Below are 23,754 nucleotides of genomic sequence, written 5' to 3' on the forward strand. Positions count from 1 at the left end.
CTGAAGATTAATATCAATTTCTGCACAGTATTTCTTTTATGGAAGAGTATTGAATTTTTTCATATGCTGACATCTTTAACTTCTTTGAGGGACTGATGACTTCTACCCTTAGAGAACATGACTCAGAATGAGATATTAATTTCTTGTGAACCTTTATGTCTGTTTTCTCATATCTTCATCTTTTTATGAAAATTACTTTTTGGTAACCATTATCTTCCCTGGAAGAATGCTTAGATTCAGTCTTTTTTTTTTTTTGTTTAAAAAAAAAGAACTACTACATATCATTTGGCTTTCCTGATATGATTATTCCTAAGGCTTTCACTAAGACCCTCTCTAAAGTAGTACTAGGTTTGTGGGTATCTGCTATCAATTGCCTGGAGAGAATTATCTATTATAAGATATCAATTTAAGCCAAAGGGAGTCTCAAGAAAATCCTGGAAATATTTCTAAGCTTTTGTATATAGTATATTTTGTATACTATAGTATATATATACTATATATATATATTTTGTAGCTTTTGTATAGTTTCTACCTGAAGAATGACCCATGCTTTTATCATGAATCATGCCATGGTAAAGTGAATGTGTCCTTGTAGTATCTCTGAGCACTGAAAGCATTAAGGACATATTTTTGTAGGTGTGCATGAAGACTCCAAGCTTGATTTATTCTCACCAGACTTAAACTGATCAATGGAGTACTAGTGAGCCAATCTGTGGCTTGGGACAGTTTAATGTTCTAGTCTAGCGCTGTAGATGAGCTAATAACTCATCAGCTTTATTAACTGCAAGGTGATACCAAGATAACATGGCGGTATTGCCTGTGAACTCCCACAAGTCTGCATAGTGACATAAGCCATATTGACACCTTGATTCTCTGTTGACTCAAGCACCATGGTCCATTTCACAGTATAGGCATGCCCTAAATTTCATGCCTTGAAGTTCTGTGTTTTTGTTTCTGTTATAATATAAATAGTAGATTTCTCCTTACAAGTCTTACAGTTTTAAAACTCAGGTGTAAATTTAATGTTTACATTCTAACTATCCCCCCCCCAGAGCTACTTAATACAAATGTTTTTCTATTTATATTTGAGGTACAGCACATTGAATGAGTCTGTTACTTGACATGCTACATTTAAACTTCTCATTTGGCTGTACAAATCGTGCACTTAGGAAAAACACATTTTAAGAAAGCTATTAATCTAATTTCTCCAATGTTTTTCTTTTGTGAGCTAAGAAATTCCAGGAAAATAACTCTGGTTAGTCTTCTCTTAGTGTTCTGAGTATTTTGTGAGTGTATATTATTTTAGTATTTTTGTTCCAAATTGCAATGTGGCATTGCAGTTTTTCCTGCAGAATATTTCTCAATGCTTACAATTTTGAAAAGTTAACATAAACTGGAAAGATTCAGTGCTCTGAAAATTAACATATTGTTCATTTTGTATATTTGCCATGTCACTAACTTGCTATAGAGAAAGTTTACCACAGTACATATCTGGGTTTCTTGATAATTTGCAGGATTATTGCCAAAAGCATTTGTAGGAATTATATTAAAGTAGGAAAAAAAAAAAGAATAATTCCGTTAGCCTGTAAAATCTTAGTTTGAAAAGAACATGAAAGTGTAGAAAATCACAAATAGTTAAGAATGGCTATAGAGAATCAAATCATTTACATATATTTTTTCCCTCAAAGAATTTATATATTGTAAGAATTCAGCCTCCTGAATCTGTATTAAATAATGTTTTTTCCCAAGTATTGTATATCAGCAAGGTTTTCTTTCAGAACTGAAATATGCCATACAAAAAATATTTGATTTTCTCTTGTAAAATAGCAAACGTTATGTATGAGCCTTTGTCTCAACAATACTTCTGTAAATGCTTGTATTTGAAGTCCCTGGGCTTTGGCCATGGAAGATGGTTCAGATTATGCTCATTGATCTAGTATCTGACTAATAAAAACTATTTGTTCCTAATCGTCTGGCAAGTCACTCAGTTCTTCATGTGCTGAGTGCTGGGATCTCCAGCACTGAGTGCACTGAAGTCATATCTAAGGAATGTGTCAATTAAGTAGCAATCTTCTGTTCTGATCATTTTATTCTGGCAGTTTCTAAACTTAGTACATAGTATGCCTTCTTGTCATGCCCCTCTTCCTTCTCCCCCGTACATATAGTCCCTTTTCAAAGTGCATGGCTTCAGATACATTCATTGCAATTTTCCAGAATGATATATTTATATTATATATGTCATCCAAAAGGTATCAGATATCATCAAAGCCTATCATTTGAAGGAACTTAACAAAATATAGTCCTTACCTCTGAAACAGCAGCAAAGTTAAATAATCTGTTTATAAATAATATTCATATTATGAAATAAGTAATTCCACATGTAGAGCCTATTGTTTTATAGTCAAATTCCAATGGTGAGAAATCTGGAAATTGCACCTTTGGTGGGTTCATTTCAGCTACCAGAAACATTAAGAGCTTCCTAATTTAACCAAGTGAAAATATGAAATGAAAATCACTTTGTGCTTTCCTTCTATTTCCTGTTTCCTTTTGTGGGAGAAGAAGTGAAGACTATTCCAGATGTGATGGCCTACTCTTAGAAACAGTACAAAAGAGAAAGAAATATGCACACCATCATCTCATATTTTGCACAGGAACAGGAGACTATTGGAGAGGCATATTTATATTTAGGCTCAAGACTTGTAGTTTGGTTTAAATAGATTTAAAGGTAAATCTGCTCAAGACTTTACTCACACTAACAGTTTCTTGTTAGAATCTAAATTTCACCAAAATGCAGGATGACAGATTTTTTTTTTCCTTATTCTCTATTTTATTATGTATGTATATTAATACATTTGAGAAAACAATACTTTCTTAAATAGCTTGACCTATACAGCACAGGTAAATTCTCCCTCCTTCTTCCTTGTAGTACCTTGAGTGGCTTACAGTCTTTTTAAAAAAATTCTTCCTATCTTCACAACAGCCTTGGGTGGTGGGGAAGACTTCTTATCCCTCTTTTCAAATTGGATAATCAAGGCTCCAAGATGTTGGTGTTTGCACTTGGTCACAAAAGTTTGGTTTTGCTGCCAAAAAATGAAAGCAGCCTAATTACACAGGGATTAAAATAGGGATTTAGGTTTCTTCCCTAATCTGACTAGCACAGAGCAGACTTGAAGATACTCAAATTGTTGACACACATGATTCCATGGGTGTGGTTCTGGATGGACTATTTTGTTCTTCAAGAAAAGAACTATATGTGGTCCTAGTTAATGCTAGGACCTAGCTTCACCTGAGCAATACGAAAGCGAAGATGTGCCCACTGTATGGCAGATCGAGTCCCACTGGCAATTCAGTGCACAGACTGATAAACTAGCTTGTCCACTTAGCATATCAGTGATTACTAGGGAGGTGAAGATCATGTCAGAAGAATGGCCATGTAGAAAATGCCTGTGAGCAAGATGAATCAGCACAGCTGGGTGTGCATAATTTTCAAATTACTTGTGAATCAGCAACTTGAGCTTTCTTCTAACAGTCTAGAGTTTACCAGATAAAGGAATAAAGGAGTACTTTGCATTCTACTAGTGAAAGCAAGAGGCAATATTTGTGACTTCGGATAAATGTCATTTGTACTCTTTGTACTCTTTGGGAAACTGTGCTTAATTAGTGATCTATATTTGTGCCCACGGGATTTTTTTTTTTTTTAATTTCATTTGATATGTAATGCCCTATTTTACCTTTAAAACTATGCATCTCAGAACACTTCTTGTAATTGCTAACCTTAACAAGGATCATCTGAAAATACAGATCTATTGGGAAGATGTTAAAATAATCAATGGTGGAATGGCAAAAGTGTGATGAATGATCCTTCTCCTCAAGGTATGCTTACTGGAGTGATCGTGAATGGAAAAATGCATGGATCCTGCCATAGAGTCTTGTAGCTGCCTCGCAGTTTCCTGCACTGTAAAAATGCATCTTCCGTTATTTGACCCGTGGGCTTGCCTGTTTTAAAGGCAGGAAAGCACTCAGATTTAGGGCTTATCAGTGATTTTTAGTGTGTTAGATTCCAAGTGACAATAGCCCATGACTCTGAGAATATGGGTCTGTGGAAATTATAGTCACATTCGCATTGCTATTAATGAGCTACCTGGACTCTTTCATGTACAAACTGTTGCACTATGTCATCAAGTAGTGGGAAGATATTTTTTCATGCAGTGAAGCTTTGAGGTTTCATTTTATTTTATGGTTTTTGACTGCCAACAACTGTACTTCATTATACATGGAAAACACATTTGGCTGTTTCTTTTCTTCGATGTTCATCTGAAGAATTACATTCAATAGTTGCTTCCAGAAGTATTTTTGACACAGTGGAATCTCCCTGGGCCTTCTGCTTCTTCAGGGAAGTGATAATATAATACCACTGCAATGATTTTTCATGAAATTACATTTCCATGAATTGAAGAAGGAAGGTTCATTTCTGTAGTTCACGTTATAAAGTTCCATTGTATCTCAGGTTAACTTTGTCACTTCACTGTTTATGGAAAGTGCAAATATACATTTCCTTGTTTTCAGCCAGTTTATGCCAGAAGAAGATACGTCATGAATTTTTTAATTTAATCATTGCACTTTTGCTTTACTGAATTTTGGAATACATGCTTATTATTGAGTGTGTCTAAAAGTCATTAATAATATTAAGAGGCTTTAGTAAATTTAACTTATATAAAGAGCACATACTATATTTAGTAGAGGTAGGGCAGAGTTCAAGTTATTTAGCATTTCCATGAATTTCATCTGCTTTTAAAATTACACTGGTGTTATTTTTAGTATGAATTTTTGTACTTTTACAGACTTAGTACATCTCAGCCAACAGTTTGTTATGGGCATATAAAAGGGTTGCTAACTAATCACTCTTTATTGTCTTTATTTTAAAGTGTTAACTCAAAAGTAAATTAAAACCCAATAATATTTTGAATGCCTCTTGTGACTGTGGTAACTGATAACTGGTTTAACCTTTGCTTTTACAGCCCTTTCTTTTGGACAACTAATTTAAGAGAATGTTGATTTACTATGAATAAGAGGTCTTCATAGCTTTAAGAATCTTTTAAACCCCTGTGACAATTTGAACTGTAAATGTAGTTACTCTGAAGAAGTCCCTCCATTTGCAGTTACTTTCAGCTGCTGTGCTTAGATCTGCTGGGTAAAAAAAAAAAAAAAACAAAAAAAACTGGTATAAATGACTTCATTATGCTGTTTGTGCCTCAGTGCATCATGCTGCTTTTGTGATCAGTAGTTAACACCTACTTTTAAAAAACATTTATGCTTTCTTGCAGCTTAGGCTTTTGTAACACATAACATTTATGCCAGTAGTACAAATATTTGTAATTACCATATCAGGTGGGAAATAATACTGCTCAAGATGAATCATACTGAAAATTTCCATTTACTCTTGTATTTTGCTTTGAAAATGTTGAATGCAAGAAGTCATAGAAATTCCTTCATACAGAAGACTTACTTTTTTGATACTTGCCTTTCTTTCGTGATACGTTGTTTCATGATGAAGTGACTGTTTTAAATGCAGAAGTAGTATGAGAATGTCAGGGTTTTGAAAAAAAAAAAAGCAATATACTCTAAGTAAACATGTTCAGTCACTTGAATGTGGAGTAAAAAAAGAAGAAATGTGATCCTGTTAGATTCTGATACATGCTTTAGTTTCAGGAGGAAAAATTCATCCCTCTGGTGTATCACGGATAATTAGGGTTATCTAACAGCTACTATGAAGGGTCCTGCCTGACTACCCTTTTGTAGCTGGGATTCCATGAAAATTTTTTTTGAGTATTTTGCTGTGAGCTAATGTCCAGATTTTAAAGTGGAATTTGTGCAACTGAAATAATACACCTGAGTGGGATGCTAGTAAAAACTCTTTTTCATGTTTCCCTCAGTTTTTCTCGTTACTGAGTGAAGAGACAGGATTGTAATGACAATGATGTCATGCAAACATTAGCAGCCTCAGAGATTAAGGCAGTCTTTCGAAGAATGTCTGAGATTACATTTAAGTTGTTTCAAACCTATCATTAAAGAAATGATCTGGAAACCACTCGTGATCATTTGTCCAGCCATGTGAGTTCTAAGTATATTTTGCAGACTTTACAAAATTACTAGTGTAAGAATATAGTAAAAGTCTTTTATGCATTGAAAGTGGTTTATTAGACATTTTTATACCTCTAATTATATATTTTCATTCTTTTACATTTAATTGAATTTTGCTTTAATGTACCCAAGAGTCCAACTAAGCCCAGCATCCTTCTTTCACATATAATAATGACTTAGGTCAATAATGTACTTTTCTTCATTGTACCCTTTGTTGTTCATTATGCATCATCTTCAGATCTGTGCTTCGCTTTTCTGACATCATGGGTTGATACCAAAACCAACAAGGTGGAAGGGACCTCTGTAGGTGATCTGGTCCAACCCACCTGCTTAAACAGCATCAGCTACAACTGATTGCTCAGAACCATGTCCTGTCATGTCCAAGGTTGGAGACTTCACAATCTCTGTGGGAATGACTGTTTCAAGATCGTCTTCAATATACTGTCATAATGCTGAACCATATACTCTAGTGTCCCAGATTTAAAATGGGATAGCTGAGAGATGCATGTAAATACATGGCTGAACAAAAATAGCAACCAGATTAGCAGCTGCCCTCTAATTTGTGCAAATCTGTATATGCTGTACAGGACTTGAGCTAGGGCAGAAGAAAGGCATGTTGCTTTGTAGTGTTGTTAGTCCAGCCATGAAACTTTTGAAAAGGACTCCTTAGAAACAGTGATCATGGAAAATTTTAAAAACTCTTTCCTGGTTTCCAGCCTAATAACCAAGTGTGTAGGGACCTGGAACAGACTTCTGGTTAGAGGTGTAGGGACAGAAAAACTTTTAGTTAGAGAATGGATCTTGATAATACATGAAACAGATCCATATTTCTTGATCTAGGATATTCTCAATTTCATCATTTCTCCATTGGCTTTGTTGGCAAACAGTTCCCTACTCAGCATGCTGCTCTTATGGATTTCGTTCTGAGGTGCATAGCTTTTCATATGCCATTTTATGAAGACCTGAGATTACTCTCTTGAGAATTAATTGCATGGTCAAATTTTGTGGTAGAAAGATCATTTGCAACTGAGATATAACTGTCTATGATATCAGTCAAACCAGTGGAAATTTAGTTACGATACGGAAACCAGAATTACCCAGTACAAAACTGGTCAGAGATGAGAATCTGTTCCAAAGAATCTTGTTTTCACAACTGAAAATATTTTTGTGACATTCCTATTCCACATTTTGATCTACTTGAGATTTTTCAGCAGAGATAATTCTTTGTGAGTCTCTGTTGGTTTCTACAAGTAAGATATAGGAATACCTAAAGCAGAATTGGTGATCTTTGTTGGTGGATAAACCATGAACTTCTAGAGATTAATTACAGCTTTTTGTAAGTGTCTGGTGACCTTTTGATTTCAGTGGGAGCAGGACTTTATCCAGGAATGCTGACATTACTCAGCCTTTTATCAGGAGGAAAATTTAGCAAAGAAGCACTGACTTTGAATATGACCTCTCAGAGAGCAGATCTCACACATGAAAGCTCACAGGCTGCTTAGATTCCGTACATTTTGAACAAATTGTGTAAGTATAGAATGTGTTATGCTATGAGTGAAAAGATGTAACAAGTTCACTGCTGTTGTGTGGATGAACCAGAGAAGCAAGACATTTTTAATTCCCTGAGGACAATATCCTAAGGCAAAACAGCTGTATTTTATGCTGTGTTGTGTGCTTTTTATGTTAATTGATGTGTATTTATAAAGACGTGGCAATATTGACATAGCACTCTTGTTTAAATGCAGATTTCTGAACCTTTGTGGGTTCATTAAGAAAGACTCTTAAATGTTCTTTATCTGAAACACAACCGACACTTAAGCAATTTCTGGCTGGTTGAATGAGCTCATGCATATATGCCCACATAAACACACATAATTAATGTACTGCATGATTTTACCATTGGAATATGAAACCAAGATTATAGTAGAAGAGGAAATGTTTGTGCTATGTTGTGTTTATTTCTAATGGTAGTGCATATGTACATGCACAAAGTGGGTGGCTGATCCACCAGCACTTGAAGGCAGAGACTTCAGAACTTAGGTAGTACCAAGAAAGGGCACATATGTCCCACTCCTTCTTGGGACAGGAGTATGCTTTATATGTCTGCTATATATTGCTTTTTACTGCTTTTGTAATTCTATTTGTGTGCTTCCAGAGAAATAATGTTTTGTTTTACAATTTCTGTTTTTCTTTTCTTCCTGTGCGTTGTTACTACTGTGTTTTCTCCTGCTTCTTCAGTACAAAATGGTTCTAAAATATAATTCCTAGTGCTATTCTTTCCTGAACTTCTTGGCTCAATTATCTTTCTTTTTCTTTTCTTAGAATTTGAGTTTGCAAACTGTGTGCAGAGTGGTTATTCTGTTCAGAGACTATTGTCTCCTTTCTACCTTCTTCTCAAAGTCAATTCAGTTGGGAACATTATCTCATACTGAACAAGATGTCATTGCAAAACCTTTTGGTATTTAAGATTTACTTTTCCTCTTCTAGCCTTATACTGTCTGGTGAAGGGCACATGCACTGCTTTGACTATACTAGAAACTCCCATAACTGAGACCAGTGAAGCAGCACGCCCTGAAAAGGAGGAGTAAAGCCTAATTTTATTTTATTTTGTTTTATTTTATTTTATTTTGTTTTATTTTTATTTTTATTTTTATTTTATATTTTATTTTTTAAATGGTATACCATGAGCTATGTTTCAGGCTGATAGTGCAAGCAGACCCAAACTGCTCACTATTTCCCTCATGACTGATAGCAACATCAGAAGTCAACCACAAAATGAACTGGTAAAATTGCCTAAGAAATCTATTCACAAGAAGCCCCATTATCCATCTTTAAGACTTTGAAAGCTTATTCAACTTACTTTGTACAACCTGTCTTTTTGATCAGTTTAGCATCTGTTTTTATGATTATTAGCTAATATTGCCTTTTTGACCTGCAAAGATCTCTGATGACCTTCCTCCAAGGCAAGCTAACTATACTTTCCTGAAAGACCAGTATCTGTTGGCACATTCATATCTATAAAACGTTAGCAACATATAGAGTATTTAAATGACAGACTTGAAAAGTTGAAGTAAATGAGATCTTAAAAATAGTCCCAAAATAATAATAATAAAAAATATATATTCATCTGTAAGTATGAAAAGAAGCAAGAAAATAAGTGAGCTGTTACGTTGTGAGGATAAAAAGATGGTTGTTGTGTAGTGTGTTTTAGACAAAAAGTCTAAAAGAATTATCTTCATTTCTCATTAATGTTGCAATGAAAAGAAAGTGGGAGCAAAAGAAGGATTGGTAGTAGTAATGAGGCATAGAAATAGAAATTATTATATCTGTGGTGGAAATAAAACTGAAAGAGCTTAAAGTGATTCATTTAATGCCCCCAGTTAAGGCAAATTAGAAAATATTCTCTTTGGAATAAAGATATAATTGGCACATAAAGACATACATCCAATTGCTAGGTTTGATATTAAGTGCATCAAATGAGGAATGGCATCATTTTAACGTGAGATATCAAAAAAATTTAAAAAATTTTCACTCTTTGTAAGCGCTTCTAAGTCACCATGTGCTATGGGTCACCATATCTGGTTTGGGGCATTGTATTTCTAGAAATGCTTTACTGGCCTCAAGAAATGTTTCTGACTTGACTTCAATAGACTTGATGCAAACACATGCTAGCCTTTGCTAGTTAGGGCCAGACTTCTGTGTGTAAGGTGAACTAGAAATGTATTTGGCAATTTGGGAATTATTATGTATGAAGTAATATTTTACAAACCTGCATGCGTCTACTGTAAGTTAAAGATCCTTATTACAGTCTGGGCCCTAGGAAGTCAACTGGAGTTTTGTCTTGTACTAAAGTTTGAAATCCCTGGTTTAAGTATGTGGGTTTATTTAGAAATTTAAATCAGGCTGAAATTTGGGAAGAAGCAATGTTTTGCTCAAATTTCATATATGAACATGGATTAAACATAATCACATAATGGATCACTCTTGTTTTGATTTATTTTTTATTTTTTGCCTTTTATAATTGAATACTTAAATTGATATTTATTGTGTATTGTTTCCCTTCTCTGTCCCTTAATCCAGGAAAAGATTAAATAAGTTCTTTCACTTTTCCTTTTTTTGTCCCTTCTGAGTTTTCATTATTGAACTTTTATGTCCATAGTTTACTATTTTGATTCCATTGAACCTTAGACATGCAGTAAGAAATTTTATATGACTGCCTTTTGAACAAATGTTCAGCACATAACTAAAACCATTATTGTTTTTTTAGACCTTTTGTTATGTTTATGTAAAGTCAATTTCAAATGATGTTCACAATACTGAAAATACTGTGTGGTTTTGTTTTGTTTGTTTGTTTGTTTGTCCTCCATTAATCAATATCTACTACAAATTTCCTTTCCGTTGTTTTCTTCTGCATATAAGTATGTTGAAGAAAATTTACTGGGAAAATATTTTTTTTCTTTCTTGTAGTTAAACTGAGTGATAAATCAATGTCCACGTTCAATTAAAAATGGAGAAGCTAAGAAATGCATTTGAAAGGATTGCATAATTCTGGAGGGCTGCTTTAAGAATTTATATATAGTGTTTTTACCTATTTCTATTGCTGTTGCCTTGCAATCATAGAAATGGCAAATCAAAAATTTATATTTAATATTGAAAATTATTTAACATTGATATCTGTGATTGCAAAGCAAGGGACTAAGCTACTTCTCTGAAATGATAATATGTGACACATGTACCTCTGCAGCATGGGAGGTGAATTGTTGTATTCTCTTGTTGTAAGAGCTGTGGTCTGCAGAGAAGTTTACTTTTTATTCACAAGAAAAATACACAAGTAATAAATTGCAGTTTATTTCATTGCTGTGCTTCCGTACCTTTATCCTGTCCTGGGAATATAATTTCTGGCAAAGAAAAGTGTAGTTTGTCCCCTGTAATATCACATCTATTTCCTCTGTATGGCCATTTGCGATTTTTCTTTACACAGTATAGACACATTCCCATTAGCAGGGTGAGCCACCCACCTGTTTGGAAGTGAATATACTGTGATTGATGAGTTCTAGCTTGAATTGCAATTAGTTGCTTCAAAGTATCAGGATACAGTCATTCTTCAAGCAGCCCCAAGGTGTTAGACCACCAGGATGGAGTGCCTGTTGGGACAGAACTTTATGTTGGAGCCAAATTTAATAAAAAGATTGTGTGAAAAAAACAATTGTACTTAAGTCCTTTTCAAAGTTCACTTTTTATTGTTAAGGTATTTGGGAGTTTTAAAACGACTGTTCTTTACACTCCAGCTTTCTTGATCTTGCTGTGAAATCAATAGCAATAATAACAACGTCAACAATATTTTTTGACAAAAAAAACAGGTATGATGTCACAAAGCCAATATAGTGATTTCATTCAAAAATCAAAAGTCTGGAGGTAGAGAACATCTGTAGTGAAAGAAAGGAAAAAAAAAAAAGAAAAGACAATTTACATAAGTTCATGACACAAATTTTACATAGGACACTCTCCCAGTAGTTCTTCTGTCAAAGAACACCATACATATTTCTTTAAAACATGTTATGTTTATTGAATGATTCTCTGGTTTCATCAGAGCTCACCCCATGCTTTTATTATGCCTGACTTTTTTTTTTTTTTTTAAAGTCATTTCCTTTCATTTGTATTCTAGCAGCTGGGATTTGATGTATTGATATGGACTTAGTTATGTAAGGAATGTTTACCGCTACTTTGTTATAGTTCTCTTCACACATTAGGGTTTACTGCCAAAGTGGCATGGTTTCTAGAATTGAAATATTTAACATGGCCTATTAAAACAAAAAGTGCATTTGGAGGCCTACGTAAGTTGTCATTAACAGTATAATAGCAAGAAGGAAACCAGATTTTTTGATTGTTGTGAGTTCTAAAGAGTAACTCTAAATTAGTGTGTCGTTCCATTTAATTAATTAATTAATTAATTAATTAATTTATTATTATTATTATTATGTGAAGATCTGATCCAATTCCCCTTGAAGTTAGAGGAAACTCTCTTGCTGGACTTAACAGATATTGGCTTATATCTCAAATCTGGAGAGTACAGGACTTTTTGTACAATCTTGTTCTGTATCACACTCATCCTCAGAGCATTTGCATTGCTGTGGTGTTGAACTATTTTCTAGTAGTGGTACAAGCATTAGAACTATCTTCTGTTATGTGTTTGTTTGTTCATTATCTCTAAAGGAAGAAAAAATATGAAGTGGATTACATTCTTTTAGGTGAGGGCATTTATTTATTTGTTTGTTTGTTTTTCTGTTTATTATTGTCTCGCTGGTATTTTTGTGCACTTTACACAGATTCTTATGCTTGAGCAGGCAAAGCCAAACAAATAAGGTTCATGACAGGAGTTTGCAGTTATTTCGGGTAGCTTATTCCTTCAGGTTTCCTTCATCAATACCAGATTTAAAATAGAAAGATCTGTAAATGTTAGTATAGAAGGAAGAAGATAGATTTCAAATTGATTCATGTTGTATTTTGGTCAAGTAAATTTCACACCTTGGAAAGACTTATTGGGGATTACTGGTTTTATTTGTCTATAAAATTGTTGTTAAATATATATATAATATTGAATACATATATTATTTAATATATATAATTGTTGTTAAATATAGATGAGAATTTTGCTTTTTTTGAGCACATGAGTAATATTAAAAGCTGACAGCGAAGAGATGCAGGTGCCTAAATGTGCAATACATTTTAAAATATGATACATGAAGGAAACTGCCCAGGAAGTTCCAAGACCTCTGACCAGAAGAGAAGAGTTAATCTTAGTCGTAAAGAAACTAAGGTTTTAATACTTAAGATTGGCTTAGGATTGACTTCTGATTGGATTTCACTTCTATGAAAGATCAAGATGCAGAAATTCTGTTTTCTCAGAGGTATGAGAGAGGGTAGAAATAGTTATGTAGAAAATATAAATTATGCTGCTGAGAACTGAATTAGTGTTGCATTTGTACAAAACCTAAAAAAATATGATGGAGTGAATAGAATGCTCAGCCCTGTGAAGGCAGTCCTGGGTGATATATTAGGTTTATCATAAATTTATTGGAAAAAGGACAATCGGTGAGTCACTTCAGTACAAAGTTGCAAAATGTTTGGGGAGCATAGACTAAATCTTGCTAGCAGTGGATGTATGCTTTCTGTTAAAAACAGCTTCGGAAAGAAACAATTTAATAAATCTCAGCAAGAAATAAGGAGTCATGTACAGGCTGAAATTCCCAGGCTTGTATAGGAAGAATACAGTATTGGACTCATATCGTAGTAACACAACCAGTGTGGAAACACTGTGTTATGGTAAGATCAGTGAGGGCAGGAAGCTCCACATCAGAGGGAGAACTCAGCTACCATGCTGCAGCAGGATGTATGCAGAGGTCAGATTTTAGATGCTAACAGTGTCTGCTTGTTTTTAGGGAGACCACCAGGGCCAACCCTCAACTACACTACTGAATATGTAGAAATTGTATGTGGCTCAAGAAGTCTCTACATTGAACCTAAGTGCAAACTACAAGTGTATCTCACTCTGCCCTGTGCATTTGTTTATAGTGCTCTTGGAGTCAGATTCCAAGATGGTGTCTAACTAGGTGGGTCTTAGGTCCAGTATCTCTGTTCCTCCGTTCCAGATAAAAGCACTTGAATAAGAGCACTGAGTATTCTGGACAGAAATTTCAAACAAATATGCCCACACATTTTGGCTTTGCTGACATATCTGTATGTTGTAACTATTTTAAGAATTTTAAATAACAAGAAGCCCAGGTAAGGCCATGAAATTAATAGTGTTGCTTTCAGATTTGTATTTCCTGAAAACTTTATTTAGAAAAAAGATATAAATAAAACTTTGAGGTTTTAAAACAAGGTTTTGCAGTAAAGATTCAGTAGAAAGCTGGGTTAGACACTCTAGGTTGCATTCAGTTATTCTTATCTTCAAATTCTCATATATACCTTTTTATGTATCTGCTTGGTTGTTCTGAGTGACTAGGAAAAATACAGTAGATCTGTTACATTACTTGTAAGTTTTGTGACAAGGCTTCTGCACATATAGGTGGTCTGGAAAAAATGTCTTTATTCTTTGGCCTCTCTACCACTCAGACTTGCCAAGTGTGAGGCATTGTTTGCGTGATACAAATTCAAGCTGTTGAATAATTTGGCTTTCTTCACAATTATCCTTCCTACCAATTCTAGAAAATGCTTTCTTCCTCTTTTTATAGGCCCAAGCCCTATCCAGAACATCTCTGTATATCTATTGATGGTGACTCCTTCAACAACTGTGTTAATATCTCAGTCACACTGGCCTTTGAACTTGAGTCCCTGTAGACATGCAAGCCATCTCTGACATTCGAGCCATAACACATACAGATATTAGAGACACCAAAAGTTAGGTGAAGTGAATTCTACCTTAAGTGTCAATCCTTTCAACTAAGTCATGTGGATTTTTTTTCAGACATGTGCAGACTGATTTTCTTGGCAGTCTTCTGTTCAGAGATTTCCTTCTGTAAATCTGAGATGTGGGTTCAATTTTTGGGGGAACAGAAATACAGAGATGTACTCCATGAACCCTATGCATGCACTGAGCATAACAAGAGGAAAAAAGTGAGCATATCAACTATAGGTACTATGAATACAGAAAAGTCTTCAGATCTTGAATGCCACTGTCTGTACTCTCTGTGTGATTATGTGTGCAGACTATGCCTCGACGTATTAAGATTAAAAACTGCTAACTGTTTTTTATATTTTTTCAGTTCTCATTTTTGCAATAGGAGAGCTATATTAACTATTAAAAATTTCTATTCTGTCTTGTCTGTTAAAAAAAAATGTGGCTTTGATCTAACTGATTGAACGCTTAGAGTATAGCTGTCAGATTAAGCAGTCATCTTTCAAGAAAACAAGACTTTTCATAAGCGCTATTTATATGTTTCTGTTCTTGTGGTAAACCACAAAAACAGTGTTGGTAAGTCCTTTGTGTACCATAGATCTTCAGGGATAAAGGTGCTGAATGTTACATTGCATTAGACATCACTTTCGGAACAGGATAAATATAATAAAGTTCTGTATTGTCTGCTTGTCCTTTTGCTCATGATTGTTGCTAGCTGTCAAACCAATGTAAAATTCAAGAGCAACAGTAAGTACCACTGTATTGGTGACTGTGTTTTCACTGGTAAACACTAGTTTTTAGTGGTACTCCTGTCAATTTCACTTTAGCTACATTATTTTCCCTGTCACAGTTGTGTATTGCAGCTCTGAGTGTGCTGCCTGTAGTTTCAGAGATCACATCTATCCATTTAAAGGTGATAAAACCAAAAATGTGTTGTTATATATGCTTACTGCCTGAAATTTATATTTATTGTATTAGTGAGTAATGTGAGAGTATTGTAATATGTGCAATAAAAGATGGTGCTTGTTCTTGTGTACCACACTTTAAACCCATTGAGCAGTGCCTTTTCTCAATTGTCATAATTAGCTGAAAACCATGAAGCTGAAGATAATACTGCATAGCATTACAGAGATAGGAGTTCTAACTGTTTTATCTGTGTGACTAATTCCAAGTTAATTTTCAAAACAATTACTTGCTAAGATGACATTCGGTTGTTCTGACTTTTGTTTAACTTATACTCGAAGCCACAGTGAGAGGCTGTCTTTTGTTGGGTTGTGCTTCTGTGCCACCAGTGTGACTTGCTGGTGCATCTTCTGTGCCCAGTGTCACCATCGCCGCTGGCAATAACAGAATCAGCTGTGTTAGTCTGTGGGGTGAGAGGGACTCAGTGCAGCAGGATGGAACCTTGTCATCCAATTGCAAGCTCAGTGTTTCTGTGAGGATCAGCTGAAAACATTTGTTTATTTTATTTTATTTTATTTATTTTATTTTATATTCTATACTTTTAATCTTTCTTTTAGAAAGAAAGAAAAGGTGATCTTATAATCAGAACAAATAAGTACACGATGGGCTTTCCCATAACACTTCATCACACTATATAAAAATCACTTACATGTATCTGTTAAACAATCAACAACAAATGAACTGATCTAGTGGTCCCTACTTAGTCAAGGCATAAGAGGAGATTAAAATGTTTCCAGGGAAGATCCAGTGTGTTGCCTCCATCTCACAGTTGATATGACGCTGTAAGCAAAGTAATGGAAGTGTTTATTCCTGAGTATATGGTGCAAGCATGTGACTTCTGTCAGTTGCCTGTATTCCACTTTTGAGCTTTTTTTTTTTTTTTTTTAATAGCATATTGCGTAGCTGAGTAATTGGGGTAACTGAGGTTAGAATAGTAATGGCTGATAGGAGTTGCATAGTTCAATATATTTGCAGGAGAATATTTACCTAGTAAACACATTTTGATCTGCAAGACTGGACTTCAGAAGGGGGGAGATAGGGTCTTTTAAAAATATTTTGTTTCCTTTTTTTAAAATGATTGAGAAGGAGAGTTTCAAATTTATGATTCCATCAATATATATATGAGAAGAAAGAATAATATAATTGGTTGAAACCTAGACTTCCTAAGTTTGGAGCCCAAAGCAAATATTTTACTAATTCAGCAGTAGAAAAAGGAGAAATGAAGAATTTTTTGCAGCTATAATAATTTCATTATAACCATTGTATTTTATTTGGCTTCCTGAAATGGCACTTATTTCAGTTTCTGAGTGACTTAAATCCCTTACAAATCTGACTTCACTTGAAATGAAATAATTGAACTGAAACATTAGAATTATTTGAGTCAATGAATAGCTTTCTAAATTTTTAGAGAAAAAATACTATGGCTTTTTCACTACAGAGTATATTCTGCTTCCTGGGCCTTAGCAAACTAAGGAATATATTTGCTAATCATTTCAAAAACACTGCAGCTATTCCCTGTAGTTCTTGCTGTCTTTTCTCTTGCCAATATTTGAAATGCTATTTTTTTGGCTTTTTTTCTATTAAAATTAAGTTTCTGCAGTAGCTCCACATGTTCTGATATGCAAGAAGGACCTTCTGGAACTTCTGTTCACTGTGCTTCTTTAGGCTATGTTTGGAAATATAATACTATCATAAATTAAACATAATTTCTTATTGAAAAAAATATTCAAATTTCAATGGATTCTAAATATGTGAGCATATTCTTTATCAGTTTTGATAGCTCTTAAGTGTAATCATTCAGAGATTTCAAAGGCACTACAGGTTAGATTTTTAGTAGCTCTTTTGGCCCATGTTAATGCAGATTGCAATTAATTTTATACTATTATTATATTGCTATTGTACTATTAGGTAAAATTTCTATATTGTCCAAAATGTAATACACAATGTAAAACAGTTGTTGGGATGTTTCTGCATTATCTTCAGCCATTTCTGAAACAGATACGCCAATTTAACAAGTGAAATTACTTTTTAAGCAATGAGTCATTCCAAAATCTGAAGGCTAAACTGGACTGCCTTTGAGTGAGTATTAGCAATCTAGTTTGGATCTGAATGCCTTTGAAAGGAATCTTCCAGTTCCTGCTTATCCAACTTTGGTTCTTGTTACCGTACACTCCTTGAGGGTGTGAATTGGATTTGCCTCTGATCAAGTTAAACCAAAAGATGAACTCCAGAGGTGCACTCAGTGTGCTAACAGGCTTTCAATCCATGGGACTAGAGTAGACCTGGTTACATTAACCCTCTGAAACAAGTAACACAGGTGTCCTCTGCACCAACACTTTCGTTCTACGTATTCACTACTGCTGTGCCATACTACTTAGACATGGTCAAAGATGTAGAAATACATGTAATTTTTTCACAGGAACTGAAATAAGAAATCTATTGATGTGGTCGTCTGACAAATTCTCCTATACCTGTATGATCTTTCTGTCCTATTTCAGTAGCGGGAAAGAATGGATAAATACACGATTTAAAGTCAGTTGACACAAGAAAGCAGGTCAACAGGGTAGGGTGACATTGCAATAAACTCAGTTTTAAAAGGTGAAATACAATTCAGGAATTAGCTATATATGTCATTAAAAAAAAAAAAAACACAACTGCTAACTTTGCAGGGAAGAACTTGGGATGCTAATGACTCACCGATCCCATCAAAAACTCTTTTTGGTGAAGCTTTTCTGTAACAAGCAGGCAATTTAGATTATGAGTGATAGTATCATTGTAACTGTCTAATAATCACTTTATTTTGATTAGACTTTTAAAACATTAGTTGGATTAAAAATAATAATTATAATCCTGACTCTATTTAGGGAATATTCCTTTTGCCCATGGAAAGATAGAGTGTAATGCTTCTCAGGAGAGTGACACAGCCTAAGGGCATTCTCTTTTATCTTCTTCCAATGAAAGCAGGTTGAAAAAGTGGTAGAAAGGAAAAGAGAAGGACTTGTGAGAAAATCAATGGCTTGGAGCACATGACCAACAAGGAGATGTGAAAGCTAGGAAATGAGCATTTTTAGTTCAGCCAACATTTCTATGATTCTGTGCTTTGGTGTTGTAAAATATGTGGAAAGTGATCAGATGAAGTAGACAATTTTTAGTGGATGAACAGTAGGACTCTGGAAGGGGAATGTAACAGTACTTTAGGAAATGCATTTACATTTAACAGGTGGATGCCAAGCAGTGTTTCAGTAGGCTATGACACAAGGCAGTGACCACCACATGCTGCAGTTTTTGAGGTTCAGGATGGAAATTGGAGGGAGGGCAGTGTGGAACTAGAACAGGTCATGAAATCTTATATTCTTGTAGTTCTCCCAGATTTGGCCTCCTAGATTTGGCAAGACAAATCCATAGCTAACCCATTCTACTCTTTTCAGTGGTTTCACCTAGAGCAGAAAGATAGAACAGATGACCTCCCTGGGTCTTGTAAAAATTCAATTGTTTTACTAATGAATCTTCAGTTAGAATAGAATCCATCTCTGATTTCTCAGGTTAGGTCAGCTCTTTGTTAATAATTTGAAATAATAATAAAATCATTTTATTTCTCATAAGATAAATGGATACAGAAACTTAGGATAGATTACTTACATATTTTATAAATATATCATCTTTCCAATAATAAGTTACAGAGGTAGATAAGGAGCCAATAAAAGTATTTGTGAAAGGTGTAATAGCAGTGTGGATATTACTACTTTGATACTGGAAAAAAAATACAGTTACAGGCAGCAGATTGGACAGTTCTGGGTAGTTCATAGTTTTAAGATTACAGAAGTGAGAGTGAGAAAGAAGAATATAAGAAAACTGAAGTCACAGTCTTTGTAGATAACAGTTGTGAGAGATTACAATAATTTGTCGTAGGAGATTTTGAAGGAGGGTATAGAAGCCCAAAAGCCAAAAAGATAATTTATTGAGCCAAAGGAAGTAAGCAAATGAATAAACATGTCAAACAACAGGTCAAGAAAAATAAGGATGAGAAAAAGTTAAACCGAAGTATAAGTGATGTGATGAGACCATATTCTGATGAACTGGTTAGAGCATGAGATATGGTTGTGGTTCTAGCTCTTCAGATTATTGCCACTGTAAATCCTCATATGAAAGGATAAACATGAATAAACTTGAATAAAAGGTATCGCTTGTAGATCATCACTATCCGAGCTATAGCAGAATTTCAAGTGCTTGTTATAGAAGAAATTGCAGCAAATAGTACTTTTATTTTAAAATTAAGATTTTGTGAAATTGATAAAAGAAAGCTAATGCAGCTAACAACTCTTAACACGTCTTTGAGGCTTGCCTCTTTATAAAGATTTGTGTCCTTTTTCAATATACTTTCTTGGAAAGGAAATTATACTACATTTAACACCAATGAAAATCTGAAAACTGCATTTGTTGGTATGCCTCATTTAATTCGTAGTATTTTCCATCTCCATTTATTCCATCTCCTTCATATTTCTTCCATGTTCCTTTCTTGAAACAAACACAGTGAAGCCTGTTTAACTTTCTACGTGGTTTAAACATATGCTTTGGGTTTACAGACTGTTGATATGTTACCTGATCTTGACACAAATTTGAAATAGTTCAAAAAGAAAAATCTAAGGAAAAATGGAATTTTCAGATTAATTTGGGTTAGAATAATCTACAGGTTATGTTGTTGCACTTTTTAAAGTAAGTTCTGGATCTCTTAACATAGAAGTAATGTAAATATCTTCTTGATGGTCTTTATTCAGTTGGTTGCACACTAAAGTAAACTTCACTCTCTGGAAAGATCTTTACTAAAGCCATATGTTCTTTTCTTTTGAACTGCAGCTCACCACAGCCACCTTGGGTGGCAAACTCCAATTGTTTCTGCCCTGAGATTTGCCAGTATATGGAGCTTTGGACCTGTTACTCCGAGAATAATGACGTGCTGAGAGAAAGGCGACCAGTAGCTGGCCATAGGCAAGCAGTATAATATTCCCTTTTAATGTACAGATTTCTTCTGATTTTCTTTTCTGCAAATTCCTCAAACTATTCTCAAAGTTTTTCTATTGTACGATCTGATGCCTTTATTGCAAAAATAAGGGCAAAAGATCAAGAAATAAGACTACTCATTCTGACTTCATTCCAGGAAAAAATCACCAGAGAAATGGCTTTCAGAAGACACTTTGAGTGTTTATAGTTGGGTGTAAGCTGTAGAGCTTTTCTAGCCTGTGACCACTTTGCTCTAGATTGCAGTTAAAATAACAACTCTGCCAGTTTTAAAGCTACCTCTGCCTTTGCCCTAATATTTAAATTAATCTGAGAGGGAGAAGAATTGTCTGTCTCAAGTGCCATGAGAGTCTTTCTATTATACAACTTTGGGGTTACTGGAATCAGCATGAATGTTGTTTGAAGGCAGAATTTTACTGTTTTACCCTTTACCTACATTCTGTAAATTTTGTAGGCAATATGTGATAAAGGTCTTATTAAAAAATTATGGTCTTGCTGCAGTCTGATATTATTCAATGACCTTTAAATGTAAGTAAACTATTTCTGCCTTTGAATAACTCTTAATTATTTTTTGGAAAATATTTAAAATAATATGAAAATAAATTATGAAAAAAATCATTCTTTTTTTTTTTTTGTATTCTTCCTAGTTTACTTGTCTTCATAGTAGAAAAGGATTGTGAGATAAATGCTCTTTAAAACTTTTTTTTAATACCTATTCTAAGCCTTCATTGACAACAGATAAGAATAGAGATAATGTATGTGACAGGTTGAAGGAGACAGATGTTATTTTCCATTGGAAAACTGTGGTTATACTTCAGTTTAATTTGCCAGAACAGAATCACTAAATTTCATTAATCACTCCACTTTAAAAAATGGAATAAATGGATTCCCCACTGCTATGTCAAATCAATCAGTATGGCCAAGTCACCTTCAGTATGGTAAAGAATGCTATGTTCAACCAGCACCTCCAATTTATACGTGTAATATTTAGTATATATAAATCAAGACACTTCTATAAGTTGTGTAATTTCCTTAGCAAATGTTCTTTTGAAAATGCTTTAGCATTGTGAAGCAAAATTCTATGCTGTCACTATGTATCATACTCTGATACTCTCCACAATACAAGTATTTTGTCAATAACTACAGGAGTGCTACACAGCTTGATAATGCTCAGGAGTCTGAATATCAGAATCAGTTCTGGTATGATCAAAGCGAATGTGGAATAACACACCTGAATACTTTTCCAGTTCAAAACCAGTTTAACCAAGAGAGCACATTCTATCCTGTGGCTACACACTGATAAACTACACTACACTTATGAGTTATCAGCAGGATTGAAATTTTTATTTTCATCATAGTGATTCTTTGGATAGTCTTCTTCAGACTTCATTTAGTTAACTTTCTCATTTGCAAGCTCTGGACTCCACATCAGGCGTCATTAGTCAAATACAGAAAACTAACACGGCCCGAGCTGTATTTGCAAGGAAGGTGTTCTTCAGCTTTGGGTTGCAGCCTGTTTAGTAGAGATAGACTCTTCAGAAAATATGAAATCTCTGCTGAGGATGTGTGAGCTGTAATTATTAGTACATTTTAAAAAATCCAGATTTTTGAAGCAGAAGTAAGACAGAATACAGAGGCCATACTCAAAAAAAACCTGAATCCTTGCTCCAAGAACGTAGGTTGTCACAGTCTCCATGGGAATGAAGTAAAAAGGAAAGGTTTCCCTTTTGTGGATATCTTACTTTCTAGGACTAACTGCTTTCTGTCCCCAGTCAGCCAACGCATATCCCAGTAACATTTCCTAATCTTGGGCTAGTTTGATCTCTGAAGAAGGATCTCTTCTTCCAAATCTAATGGATCATCTCTATTTGCTTAATGTGAGACTCAGCTTTCTGAGGCTTTCTGGTTTGCAATTTAGGGCATTCTGGCAATAGCCACAGCATCATTAATCCAAGCTGAATAGAGACTTTCATCTGTCTGTGACTTGCAGATGTGCAGCTTGTTGGTAAACCAATAATTTGTTAACACCTTTTTGCTTCCTGGTGAGACAATCTGCCTTACCACACAGGCACTAGATCTTTTCAAATGGAAATTTACTACAATTCTGTCACATGTTCAAAAAAAAAAAAAAATCAAAAAAAAAATCCCCCCTGGACTCCTCAGAAATGCTTGAATACTTGTGGTTTTGAGAATGGAAAACTTTAGCTGACACAGTTCAAGTCTGGCAAAGTTAAATGCTTGAAATCAGGTTTTCTAATGGCAAACATGAGGAAAAAAGAGTCATGGATGGTGCTACCATCCCATATTGTATTTAAATTTATCATAATCAGTAGGTTATCCTTGTGAGATCTGTTTGAGGATCACAAACACAGAGGAGTGTATATTTAATTACTAAAGAATTACAATCATAAAAGGTTTCTTTTCAGCATAATGTGCCCTCAGAGGCACTCTGTCTTTGGTTTTCAAACAGGGAACCCTTAAGGTTTGTATTTTCAGTTCCTGTCATAAAGACAAAGCTATTTGAAATGAGACAGTCCTAAAGGGAGATAGGAAAAGTTCCTGGTTAACTAAATATATCTCAGCTATCAAAAATTTTCCTAGAAAACTGTAAATGTAAATATTTAATAGGTCATTTTGAGGAATTTGAGCATGCTTTCAGACATTTATTTGAAAAAAAGTGACTACTGTATTTCCTAAATATCTTATGAACATTAGAACTCTGGCTTTGAAGGACTATGTGGCAATGTGTGATGAAAATGTTTGGCAGAAAAATAGCCTAATTTCATTAAATATTTGCTGTTTTACCATGTAACATATATCCTTGAATGTCCTGCATTTTGAGGAAATGAATGGTGTTTTCCTGTCTTTCTGGGAACTGTTATGTGGGGGACTTTCCCAGTTGAACATCTTCTACTGAGTGTCACTGAATTATTTTCTTAAAATGGGTTGCCAGAGTAGTTTGGTATCATTCTTTAAAGGTCAGAAGATACAGGAAGCAGCCAGCACAGTTCTGAAGTGGATCCTGTTAAATACTGTTTGGGATTAAGTGGTTTGCAAAATATCAGGTATTACCCATTTTCCTGTGTGGAATGAAACTGAAACCTTTCTTAATTGAATAGGTATACTATTTGGGTTTGTGGCAAACTCTGGAGCTTGGAAAAATGGAAAAGAAAGCATGGAAAAAAGCTTCCAGAAACAAGAAAAAATTGAGAAATTCTTTGTTTGAGAGAAAATGG

General features: G+C 34.5%; 1 protein-coding gene across 4 annotated transcripts in view; it reads left to right on the plus strand.

Moving 5' to 3' along the window:
* The window catches only part of WDR27 (WD repeat domain 27), a 132,460-nt gene extending 111,375 nt beyond the window's left edge, over positions 1-21,085 (plus strand). For 3 of the 4 annotated variants that reach the window (XR_007157529.2, XR_007157530.2, XM_048045909.2), the window contains one exon: positions 20,357-21,084. Coding sequence is in view for 1 of the 4 variants with exons in the window: in XM_048045909.2 (XP_047901866.1) it covers positions 20,357-20,404 (48 nt within the window). In the remaining 3 variants the exon portion in view is untranslated. Of the gene's footprint in view, positions 1-20,356 lie in introns of all 4 variants that reach the window. The other variant, XR_007157531.2, reaches the window with a different exon arrangement.
* The last annotated feature ends 2,669 nt before the right edge of the window (positions 21,086-23,754 follow it).

The sequence above is a fragment of the Anser cygnoides genome, chromosome 3 (assembly GCF_040182565.1).
Source record: "Anser cygnoides isolate HZ-2024a breed goose chromosome 3, Taihu_goose_T2T_genome, whole genome shotgun sequence".
Lineage (NCBI taxonomy): Eukaryota > Metazoa > Chordata > Aves > Anseriformes > Anatidae > Anser > Anser cygnoides.